At 43.6% G+C, this 12,744-nt stretch overlaps 1 protein-coding gene across 7 annotated transcripts in view; it reads right to left on the reverse strand.

The window, feature by feature from the left end:
- The window catches only part of rimbp2b (RIMS binding protein 2b), a 480,114-nt gene that overhangs the window by 42,019 nt on the left and 425,351 nt on the right, over positions 1 to 12,744 (reverse strand). For 5 of the 7 annotated variants that reach the window (XM_068054578.1, XM_068054577.1, XM_068054576.1 and 2 more), the window contains 3 exons: positions 11,037 to 11,195; positions 4,350 to 5,171; positions 3,848 to 3,965 (listed from right to left, as the gene is read on the reverse strand). In XM_068054578.1, coding sequence (XP_067910679.1) covers positions 3,848 to 3,965; positions 4,350 to 5,171; positions 11,037 to 11,195 — 1,099 coding nt within the window. The remainder of the gene's footprint in view (positions 1 to 3,847; positions 3,966 to 4,349; positions 5,172 to 11,036; positions 11,196 to 12,744) is intronic. The other 2 variants (XM_068054582.1, XM_068054579.1) reach the window with 1 other exon arrangement.

Raw genomic sequence — 12,744 nt, forward strand, 5'->3', positions numbered from 1 at the left:
TGAGGAGGGATGATATGCTGGAAGGTTCATCAAATGAGGCTTGATATGGATTGAGCTAAGGAACAAAAAAGGGGCAATCACACTGATGGGAGTGTACTGTAGCCCCCCCAAACAGTCAGAGGGAGATAGAAGAGCAGATATATAGGCAAATCTCTGAGAAGTGCAAGAACAATAGGGCAGTAATAGTCAGGGATTTTAATTACCCCAATATTAACTGGGATCATTTTAGTGTGAAAGGAATTGAGGGAGCAGAACTTTTAAGGTGCATTCAGGAGAATGTTTTTGCCCAGTATTAGCAAGTCCAACAAGAGAGGGTGCAGTTTTAGACTTTGTTTTAACAATGTTTAGGAAATGAAGATGGGCAGGTGGAAGGAGTGGCAGTGGGAGAGCATTTTGGTGGTAGTGATCATAATTCAGTCAGTTTTAACATAATTATGGAAAAGGACAGAAATAGAACAGGAGTTAGAGTTCTCAATTGGGGCAAGGCCAATTTTACTAAACTGAGGAGTGATTTAGCGAAAGTGGACTGGAAACAGCTACTTGAAGGTAAATCAGTGTCAGAACAGTGGGAGGCATTCAAAGGGGAGATTCAGGGGGTTCAGAGTAAACATGTTCCCACAAAGAAAAAGGGTGTTACGGCCAAATCTAGAGCCCCATGGATGTCAAGGAGCTTACAGGGTAAGATAAGGCAGAAAAGGGAAGCTTATGTCCGACACAGAGAACTCAATACTACAGAAAGCCAAAAGGAGTACAGAAAGTGGAGGGGTGAAATCAAAAAGGAAATTAGGAAAGCAAAGAGAGGGCATGAAAGAATATTGGCAAGCAAAATCAAGGTGAACCCAAAGATGTTTTATCAATACATTAAGAGTAAGAGGATAACTAAGGAGAGAGTAGGGCCCGTAAAAGACCAAAAAGGTAACCTATGTGCAGGAGCGGAAGATATTGGTATGGTTCTTAATGAATACTTTGCGTCTGTCTATACAAAAGAGGGGGACAATGCAGATATTGTAGTTAAGGAGAAGAGTGTGAAGTATTGGATGTGATAAACATAGGGAGAGAGGAAGTATTAATGAGATTAGCATCCTTAAAAGTTGATAAATCACCAGGGTCAGATGAAATGTACCGCAGGCAGTTAAAAGAAGCAAGACAGGAAATAGCAGAGAGTCTGACCATCATTTTCCAGTCCTCACTGGATACAGGTGTGGTGCTGGAGGATTGGAGAACTGCTAACCTCTGTTTAAAAAGAGAGCGAAGGATAGACTGACTAATTACAAGCCAGTCAGTCTAACCTCAGTAGTGGGCAAATTATTGGAATCTATTTTGAGAGACAGGATAAACTGTCACTTAGAAAGGCACAGGCTCATCAAGGATAGTCAGCATGGATTTGTTAAGGAAGATCTTGTTTGACCAACTTGATTGAATTTTTTGAAGAAGTAACAAGGAAGATAGATGAGGGTAGTGCAGTTGATGTGGTCTACATGGATTTTAGCAAGACTTTTCACAAGGTCCCACATGGCAGACTGGTTAAAAAAATAAAATCCCATGGGATCCAGGGAAATGCAGCAAGGTGGATACAAAATTGGCTCAGTGGCAGGAAACAAAGGGTAATTGTTGACGGCTGTTTTAGCGTTTGGAGGGCTGTTTCCAGTGGTGTTCTGCAGGGCTCAGTACTGGGTCCCCTGCTTTTTGTGGTGTATATTAACGATTTGGACGTAAATGTAGGGGGCATGATCAAGAAGTTTGCAGATGAGACAAAGGTTGGTAGATCATGAGGAGGATAGATGTAGGCTGCAGGAAGATATTGATGGTCTGGTCAGATGGGCAGAAAAGTGGCAAATGGAATTCAACCTGGAGAAGTGTGAGGTGATGCATCTGGGGAGGACAAACAAGGCAAAGAAATACATGATTAATGGGAAAATACTGAGAAGTGTGGAGGAAGTGAGGGACCTTGGAGTGAATGTCCACAGATCCATGAAAGTAGCAGGACAAGTCGATAAGGTGGTTAAGAAGGCATATGGAATCCTTTCCCTTATTAGCTGAGGTATAGAATACAAGAGCAGGGAGGTTATGCTGGAACTGTATAACTCATTGGTTAGGCCACAACTTGAGTACTATGTGCAGTTCTGGTCACCTCATTACAGAAAGGATGTAATTGCACTAGAGAGGGTACAGAGGAGATTTATGAGGATGTTGCCAGGACTGGAAAAATGCAGCTATGAGGAAAGATTGGATAGGCTGGGGTTGTTCTCCTTGGAACAGAGAAGGCTGAGGGGAGATCTGATTGAAATGTAGAACATTTTGAAGGGCCTGGATAGAGTGGAGGTGAAGGGTCTATTCACCATAGCAGAGAGGTCAGTGATGAGGGGGCATAGATTTAAAGTGATTGGTAGAAAAATTAGAGGGGAGATGAGGATAAACATTTTCACCCAGAGGGTGGTGATGGTCTGGAACTCACTACCTGAAAGGGTAGTTGAGGCAGAGACCCTCAACTCATTCAAAAGTAGTCTGGATATGCACCTCAAGTGCTGTAAGCTGCAGGGTTACAGACCAAATGCTGGAAGGTGGGATTAGAATAGGTGGATTGTTTTTCGGCCAGCACAGACACGATGGGCCAAGTGGCCTCTTTCTGTGCCTTAAACTTTCTATGATTCTATGAAGAGAAATTTCTTTTACACAGTGAACTGGAATAGACCATTCAGCCCCTCGAGCCTGTTCCGCCATTCAATGAGCTCATGGCTGAGCTGCGACCTAACTCCATAAACCCACCTTTGCCCCATATCCCTTAATATCTTTGGTTAATAAAAATTCTATCAATCTCACATTTAAAAGTAACAATCGATCCAGCATCAATTGCCATTTGTGGAAGAGAATTCCAAACGTCTCCACCCTTTGTGTCTAGAACGGTTTCTTAATCTCACTCCTGAAAGGTCTGGCTCTAATTTTTAGACTCTGCCCCCTAGTCCTAGACTCCCCAACTAGTGGAAATAGTTTCCCTCTACCCTATCTGCTCCCCATAATATCTTGAAAACTTCAATCCAATCACCCCTTAACCTTCTAAATTCCAGGGAATTAAACCCTAGGTCATATCATTTCTCCTTTTAATTTAACCCTTGGTGTCCAGGTACCATTCTGTAAATCTACACTGCACTCTCTCCAAGGCCAATATATCCTTCCTAAGGTGTGGTGCCCAGAACTGCTCCCAGTAACTCCAGGTGTGGTTTAACTGGGGCTTTGTATAGCTGAAGCATGACTTCTACACCCTTGTATTCTTGCTCTATAGATATAAAGGCCAGCATTCCATTCGCGGTTTTGGTTATTTTCTTTACCTGTTCATGACATTTTGATGATCTGTGTGTGTACCTGGTGCACAAGTGTCTTTGGATCGTCACTGATTTTAGCTTCTCACTATTTCAAAATCCATTTGCCACAGTTTTGCCCATTCACTTAATTTGTCAATATCTCTTTGTAATTTGATGCTTCATCTGCACTGCTTCCAATGCTGCCTATCTTTGTGTCATCAAAAAATTTGGAAATGTGGATTTCTAGTGCATCAGCTAACTGATTAGTTAGCTGAGAGTTGTTGTGATCTGGAGCACGTTGTCTGAAAGGGGAGTGGAAGAAGATTCAATAGTAACTTTCAAAAGAGAATTGGAGAAATACTCCACATGGAAAAATTGCAGGGCTATGGGGAAAAAGAGCAGCGGGAGTGGGACAAATTGGACAACTCTTTCAAAGAGCCAGCACAGACAAGATGGACCAAATGGCCTCCTTCTGTGCAGTATGGTTCAATGTAGAAGGACGTCTTCCTTCCCACTTCCTAATATCGTTATTTAGTGGTTTAACTTACCGATCGATGGCACAGTCATGGGCCTCCCCCTCTGTACTGTACTGCCATGAGATGCCCTTCGGCCCAAATGATCCATTCTGTCTGACATACGCCCGGATCCCGAGGGGTTGCCTAAAATCTGGAGAGAGAAATTCAGACAGAGGGAGGTAAATCGTGACATTGGAAACTTGTTCTGTTTTCATTCTACTGCAAAGAAACTAAAAAAAAACAGGTCTACTGGGGTAAATTCTAGTCTACAGAAAAGCAACTGGTCAAATCAACGGTGGGAGCAATGGGCACAAACAAACCCTGTGCAGATTCGAGCTCTTTGCAAGCAAATGAAAATATTCACAATGATGTTTTCAGGCATTGAGTGCTGATCAAGCCAAGCAGAGCAGAAATAAATCATGAAAGGTACTGGAGAAAAAGGAGATAAATAAGCAGAGAAAAGAAAAATCATCTAGGAATAATTAATGAGACTGATTAGCAAGCAGATGGCAGGAGGGATGTTTATTCCACACACCAGTAATCTTTCCTTGTCCCTGTGGACACATATTGTAACTGCATTTGGCACACTAGTGTTACTTGTTTTTAATTTAGTTGTCCAGGTAACCTGCTTCTCTTCTGTGGAGAGAATGTCCCTTTCATTATTGTCCTCTGTGACATTCTTCTCAGCTCTGTATTGTGGCGTGCCCCTACTTGCAACATCTGAGACTGACATGGACCTCCCGTCAGCAGCTTCCACACTGAAGAAGTCCTCTTCAACGCTAACTTGCCTTTGTAAAGGTCTTTTGCGTCCCCTTGTCTGCACGGGGCCACATCTGTTTGGACAGCCAACAGTTCCCGAATTATCGTCCAGTCCTGTTGTCGAATGGCTCAGATTTACACAGCTCTGTCTGTTACTCAAAGATCGAGAAACCTCTTCCCCACTTCCATAGTCTAATCCACTGTCTGGGCTCCTTGTGGCCTCTCTACTTAGTCTGCTAACCCTATCTTCCCACAAGCAATCATCCATATTGGAAGCAGCCTTTGGAGAGGAGCTCTGCTCCTGAGAGTGTCTCTTTGATGTTAAGGGGAATGATTGCTGTCTGTTGTCTTGCATGTAGGGTTTGCACGTTCTATTACTCTGCAATCCTTTCTCCATTTTTGATTGCACCTCTACCTTTTTGCTATCAGCCGAGTTTGGGTTGCCTTCTACTGTTTTGGGTGGCTGCGTTTCTGCATTTTCTCCACCTTCCTCGGCTAGCTCGGGAATACTGAAAAGTTTTTTACAATGAAGTTTCTGTGATGAAATCTCAAGACACTCCTTCTGAGCTTCTCCAACACTTTTATTCTGAAGGGAGATCTACAAGCAGTTTGTTAAACAACACAATAGACAGTGTGGTAAAACAATAAAATGGGGAAAAGAAAATAAAGACAGAATTAGTTTCTGGAGCCAGTGGGAAAGGGAAAGCATGCAGTCCATCCCATGTGGGTGATGACATGCTCTTAATGGGGAATCTGTAAAAATACGATCATGATACAGAAGTTACTTGAGGTATTAAACAGAGGGACGAAAGCTTAATACAAACACAAGGGGTCTTGCTGCTCCATGAATTACTCCACCAGGCAGGCAAACCAATGTATTATTAGCATAATGCAAGCAAAACTGCAACGGATAGAACTGAAGGGCATCTCTGAACATGTCTGAACCAACACTGAAAGGGAAAACATCTGCCCAGTTGCCCCATGACTCTAGGGCCTTGTGTGTAACGTTGGCAACAATCATGTCATCATATCCACCATGTAAAACTGGAGCGTTTGAAAAAGGCCATGAATGAAATGTTAAATCTGCACACGCGGTTTCATTACAGTGGATGGACAGTGGGTTCATTCATTTTGATACCATTCAGATCAAAAAGAAAACATTCAGACCCGCCTGCAAATTGAAAAGTATGGGAGCCAAAGAAATTTGATGCTTTATTTCTCTCAGTGTAATGCTTTGCACAATGGGAACTGGGTTCAGACGTTAGCAGGGACAAATTTCTAATATTCATTCCCGTTGGGCGAAATCCCCCACCAGGATTGCTAAATTGGAAAATCCACCCATCTGGCAGAGGTATACTATGTGTGTATTGCAGAGCGATGGGGAAAGAGCAGGGAGAGTTGGACTAATTGGATAGCATAGGCACAATGGGCTAAATGGCCTCCTTCCACAATGTAAGATTCTATGATTCAGTGCTGGACAGGGAGTGCAATAAAATAAGGGAAAGAGAATAAAGACGGATTTACTATCTAGAGCCAGTGTCAACTGGAAAACATTGTCTGTTTCTAGAGCTTATGATTGTCACACTAAAACACCAGGCCTGATCTCTCCCTTGCAGCATAGTGCAAAAATCATTTTACAGTTCCACTGTGACATGTTCTTACATTAATTTCTTTCTCCACCATTAAGTTCGAAACACTTCAGTACCTGATTATACCACCCAGGAATAGACTGGAGTCACTCAGATTGAACTGAGAGTGCCACTGCTGTTGAGTTTGAGTCAATATGGAGAGCAGTTGGTTTGATTGATGAACTGAACTGTTGAGCCAATTTGGTGTAAAGGACATGAAAATAAGAAATAAGCGAAGGAGGAGACCATTCGGCCCCTCAATCCTGCCCCGCCATTCAATAAGATCATGGCTGATCTTCTAACTCAGTTACACCTTCCTGGACCACCCCCATATCCCACAATTCCCTTCATGTTCAAAAATCTATCGATCTCCATCCTGAATATACTCAACGACTGAGCATCCACAGTTCTGTGGAGTAGAGAATTCCGAATAAAAACGAAAAGTGCTGGAAAAACTCAGCAGGTCACCTTTGCTAGTTCTGAAGAAGGGTCACTGACCTGAAACGTTAACTCTGCTTCTCCCTCCACAGATGCTGCCAGACCTGCTGAGTATTTCCAGCACTTTCTGTTTTTATTTCAGATTTCCAGCAGCTGCAGTATTTTGCTTTTATTAAAGAATTCCAAAGATTCCCAACCCTCTGAGTGAAGAAATTTCTCCTCATCTCCATCCCAAATGTGTTTACACATCAACACTAAAATTGTTTTGGGGTCTGCAGTTTGGGTTTATAAACCCTCTTACTGCCCCCTCTCAGCCATCTATGCCCCAACGAAATGGGAGTCAGGTCACTCAGCTAATGTTGTTTACTGAGCAACTTTTACATTAGTGTGTAAACATACCTGTATATCAAAAAGTGCATTGTCTCAGTGATTCAACTCATTCATTAAACCAATTAATTTAAATAACAAAGAAGACCTGCATTTGTATAGTGCCTTTCACCATTCAGGATGTCCCAAAGTGCTTAACTGCCAATGAAGTACTTTTGAAGTGTAGTCACTTTTGTAATGTACGAAACGCGGCAGCCAATTAGCACACAGCAAAATAACAAAACAACACAGATTACTTCAACACTTGGGCAGATCTCGGCAACAGAAGAATCCATTGTACGTCCCATGCATCAGTCTACAGTGAGTTGGCTGGAGATTTAAGGGAAAACTCTCTTTAGGAATGGAGAGCCTTGGTTGAAGGGATGTGGGTGGGAGAATCAATGCTATTATTTTATATCCCCATCTCCAATCGCACTCCTTTTGAGTGTGGCTCCCTGCTGGGAGCCCAGGATCAGTGGATTTACTCTTTGGATTAATAATCAATATTAGTTAATGTTGGTGTCAATTTTCAGAAGAATCCAATGTGTAGACAGCCCATTGTGCAATATGGCACTTCACTGGCTTGTCACAAGATCTGAGGGATCTCACAGCAAAGGAAGTCCCAGGCTGTTGCTCTCTGTAGTTACTGGGTTCAGAAATGTTACGCCTTGAGGCAAGCGTTCGGGGCTTGGAGTGGGAATCGAAGGCTTGAGATGGGAGTGGAGTTGATTTCAGCCATGTTCGTTCCCAAAACCTAATCCTGTTGCTTCACTGGCTGCTCCATTTAAAGGCAGTGCCATCAACACAAAACCTTGGCCAAAGAAACAGCCAAGTTATCATCCTGCTCCTCCTCATTATCTTCAATGGGAGATTTGATGAAATTGCATTTCTGGTTAGTTCTTGGCTGGACTTGCATTTTGGATCTCAGCTGAAGAGGCCGGAGGGTGGAAAGCCAAGCAGAGTGTCCCAAATTCCCAATATGCAGTCCCTGGGGCCTATAGGTCTGTACAAGGAGGGCGAGTTCATAAAACTTGCTCTGAAATTCCTTTTGAGTGAGATCTTGCATGTGGGTCTGTTCCAGCTGAAGCTGGTCGTGGCCTCGCCTGATATCGGCTCACAGGAGGGTGACGATGGTGATCAGGAATACTGGCTGATCTCAGGAACACTGTTGCCAGCTTCACATCCTCATCACCACCGCACTGTCATCAGCCAATACAGTGAAGTCTAGAGACCATCACTGAGCCCCTCCCATTCTGGTCAACACTGTGTGGTGCTTTTACCCAAGTACCAGAGCTGGGTGGCCATTCACATTGGACCAATTTGCTGTGAGCAAATTTGGAAGCCAGGAGGGTATTAAGCTGAAATACCCCAGACAATCAAGATCATCCTCAAGCACAGAAACAGGCCATTCGGCCCATCTGCTCCATGCTGGTGTTTATGTTCCACACGAGCCTCCTCCCACCCCTACTTCATCTCACCCTATCACCATATCATTCTTTTCCTTTCTCCCTCATGTGTTTATCTAACTTCCCCTTAAATGTATCTAAACTATTCACCTCAATCACTCCCTGCGGTAGCGAGTTCCACATTTTCACCACTCTCTGGGTGAAGACATTTCTCCTAAATTCCCTATTGGATTTATTAGAGACTGTCTTATATTTATGGCCCCTCATTCTGATCTCCTTCACAAGTAGAAACATCTTTTCAAGGTCTACCCTATCAAACCCTTTCATAATTTTAAAGACCTCTATCAGGTCAGCTCTCAGTCTTCTCTTTTCTAGAGAAAAGAGCTCCAGTCCGTTTAGTCTTTCCTGTTGGTTATAACCTCTCAGTTCTGGTATCATCCTTGTAAATCTTTTTTGCACTTTCTCCAGTGTCTCTCTAAGAATTTTTATAATATGGAGACCAGAACTGTTCAGTGTGATCTAACCTAGATTCGACACAAGTTTAGCTTAACTTCTCTGGAATCAAGGGATATGGGGAGCGGGCAGGAAGGTGGAATTGAAACCCAAGATGGTATTGAAAGGCGGAGCAGTCTCGATGGGCCATGTGATCTAATTCCGTGCCTAGTTCTTGTGTCATCTGCTTTTTAATTCTATCCTTCTAGAAATAAACCCCAGTGCTTTGTTTGCTTTTTATGGCCATGTTAACCTGCATCATTGCTTTCAGTGATTTGTATATCTCTACCCCTAGATCCCTTTGCTCCTCTACCCCAATTACATTCTTACTATCCATGGAGTATGTGAACTTCTTACTCCTCCTACCAAAATCCACCACCTCACACTCATCTACAGTGAAATTCATTTGTTCTCCTCCAACAAGAGAAAGGAAAACCTGACTGGTTGGGGCCCTAAACCTGCTGACCTGTTGCAGATATCTCATCCCAAACTCTATTTCATAGGAACATGGACACAGGAAGAGGCCATTCAGCCCCTTGAGTCTGTGCTGTCATTCAATGAGATCATGGCTGATCTGTATCTGAACTCCATCGCCTGTCTTGGCTTCATATTCATTTATACTGCTGTCCAGCAAAAGCCTATCAGTCTCAGATTTAAAATGGTTAACCAAGCTCCAGCATTTACTGCTTTTTGTGGGAGAGAGTTCCACATTTCTATTACCCTCAGTGTGAAGAGGTGTTTCCTATAGTCTTTCCGGAATGGACTGGCTCTGATTTAATGTTATGTCCCCTCGTCCTTGAAGCCCCCAATAGCAGAAATAGTCTCTCTCTATCGACCCTCTCAATTCCTTGCAAGGTCCTGAAAACCTCAATCAAATAACCCCTTACCCTTCTATATTCCAGGGAATACAAGCTCAGTTTATGTATTCTCTCCTCACAATCTAACCCTTGGAGCACTGGTAACATTCAGGTGAATCTGCACTGCACTCCTTCCAAGGTCAATATATCCTTTCTAAGGTGCTGTGCCTGGAACTGGACATCATTCTCCAGATGTGGTCTAACCAGGGCTTTGTGTAGATGTAGCAAAACATCCTCCTCTGTATATTCCAGCCCTCCAGTTATAAAGACTAACATTCCATTATCCTTTTTGAAGACTTTTTCGTACCTCACCACTTCATTTTAGTGATCTGTGTACACGGACCCCTAAATCTCTTTAAACCTCCACTGTTCCTAGTTTTTCATTTAGATAATACTCGGATCTATCCTTTTTTGGTCCAAAATGGATGACCTCGCACTTACTTGTGTTGAAATCCATTTTATTTTTTATTTAGAGATACAGCACTGAAACAGGCCCTTCAGCCCACTGAGTCTGTGCCGACCAACAACCACCCATTTATACTAACCCTACAGTAATCCCATATGCCCTAGGGGTAATTTACAATGGCCAATTTACCTATCACTTGCAAGTCTTTGGAGGTGGGAGGAAACCGGAGCACCCGGCGAAAACCCACACGGTCACAGGGAGAACTTGCAAACTCTGCACGGGCCGTACCCAGAATTGAACCCGGGTCGCTGGAGCAGTGAGGCTGCAGTGCTAACCACTGCGCCACTGTGCCACATCTGTCACAGTTTTGTCCACTCACTTAATCTATCAGTGTCCCTGTAATTTTATGCTCCTGTCTACATTACTTACTGTGCCACCAATCTGTGTGTCATTGGCAAACTTTTCACTCCCAATCATCAGAACTGGGGAAACGAAGCAACTGGAAAACCATAACTAGCAGGACCATTCCCAGCGGGGGGAACACTCCTGGCGGGGGGACCACTCCCGGCTGGGGGACCACTCCCGGCTGGGGGACCACTCCCGGCTGGGGGACTGGTGCCACCAGATGGTGAAGGAGAACTTTGAAGAAGTGACGGGAACCAGATTAAAATCTAAATCTTTACAACATATTTCCTTAAACTCAGAAAATAAGATATTGAAGCTTCCGTAACTGAGGACATTGCGATATCTAAGGGGGAAAGACAGACCTGCGTTGACATAGTACATTTACTCAGAAATGCCCCCAAGTGGTTCATATCAATTACTTTCGGAGTGCAGTTAGTGTTGCTCTGTATGTAGAATGTGCCTTACCTTCAGTGCGTTATGTGAAGTCACACTGTGCCTTCTCCTACCCCCCTCATCAAGCTGCATTTCTGAATACAGCTCCTCTTCATCCTCCTCCATGATGTCAGATAAATCAGATCCCCGACTGCTCTCCGTATGGTAGTCATCGGCATGGCCGTAGTGTTGCTGTTGACACCAAAACATGCAAAAAGGTAAACTTGTCTCTATGTACTGTCACACTTGGAACAATCCTTACAGAATCGGCACTGCAGTGTAGGTAAGAAAACACACCTGTCACCTACCTACTTTACTATGTGGGAATGTTTACCCAAACACTGGAGGAATATCCTAACCCTAACAACCCTCATCACAATCAACAAACTAATGGAACGTTTAACTCTTGCAGGAAATTCATTCTCTTCTACAAATCATGGTGATCAGAAGACATGAATGAAGAATAAAAACCCTGCTCTGGAACTCCAGCCAATCACATCAGTAGTAGGAGTACGAACCATAAAACATGTTATCAGTGAGGTAACTAACTCATCCTTAAATATGGGAGAAAGCTTCAAACACATCAAAATACCAACTACAAATGTCAAATGAACTGGAACATAGGAACAAGAGATGATGGGAAAATATATATATGGGAATGTAGCAATGTCAGAAATCTGATAAAAGTCAGGAGGAGGATCTCAAAGGAGTCACTGCAGAGGATGTGAGTTTCCTGCATTGTACTTTCCAGGAGGTGGTCACCCCACAGGCAGTGAGAGTTCAGGATAGTAGACGGGTGACCGTCCGGAAGAGTAGGAAGAGGCAGGAAGTGCAGGAGCCTTCAGGGTGTGTGCCACTCTCAAACTGGCACTCAGCTTTGGAGACTGCTGGGAGTGATAACAACTTGAAGGAGTGCTGTCCAGACCATGGCACCAATGGGCAAAGGACTGCACAGGAGGGAACAGCAAAGAGTAGAAATACGGTTGTTATATAAGATTCCATAGTTAGGGGGGCAGAAAGGCATTTCTGTAACTGTCATTGTGAATCCCACATGGTGTGTTGCCTCCCTGGTGCCAGGGTAAAGGATATTAAGCAGAGGATGCAGAATATTTTACAGGGGAAAGGAGTGAGCCAGAAGTTGTGGTACATGTTGGTACCAACAACATAGAGAGAGCAAGTATTGCAGTCCTCCATTCAGACTTTCAGGAGCTGGGAAGGAAGTTAAAAAGTAGGACATCAACATTAATAATCTCTGGGGGAGATGGTGGCACAGTGATAATGTCACTGAACTAGTAATCCAGAGGCCCAGGCTAATGCCCTGGGGTCAAGGGTTCAAATCCCACCACAGCAGCTGGCGGAATTTATGTTCAATTAATTAATTGAAAAAAAAAATCAGGAATTGAAAGCTAGTCTCAGTAATGGTGCCATGAAACTATGTTTGTCATAAAAACCCATCTGGTTCACTAATGCCCCTTATGGAAGGAAATCCACCGTCATTACCTGGTCTGGCCTATATGTGACTCCAGACCCACAGCAATGTGGTTGACTCTTAACTGCCCTCTGAAATGGCCAAGCAAACCACTCAGTTCAAGGGTAATTAGGGATGGGCAACAAATGCTGACCTTGCCAGTGACGCCCACATCCCATGAAAAGAAAATGTCCAGTGTCACGCACTAGTGAGAGTAGAAAGAGGAAGACAGGGATGATCAATGCAGGGCTTGAAGCACAGGAGACAGGCCTT

Source organism: Heterodontus francisci, chromosome 23, assembly GCF_036365525.1.
Source record: "Heterodontus francisci isolate sHetFra1 chromosome 23, sHetFra1.hap1, whole genome shotgun sequence".
NCBI classification, from domain to species: domain Eukaryota; kingdom Metazoa; phylum Chordata; class Chondrichthyes; order Heterodontiformes; family Heterodontidae; genus Heterodontus; species Heterodontus francisci.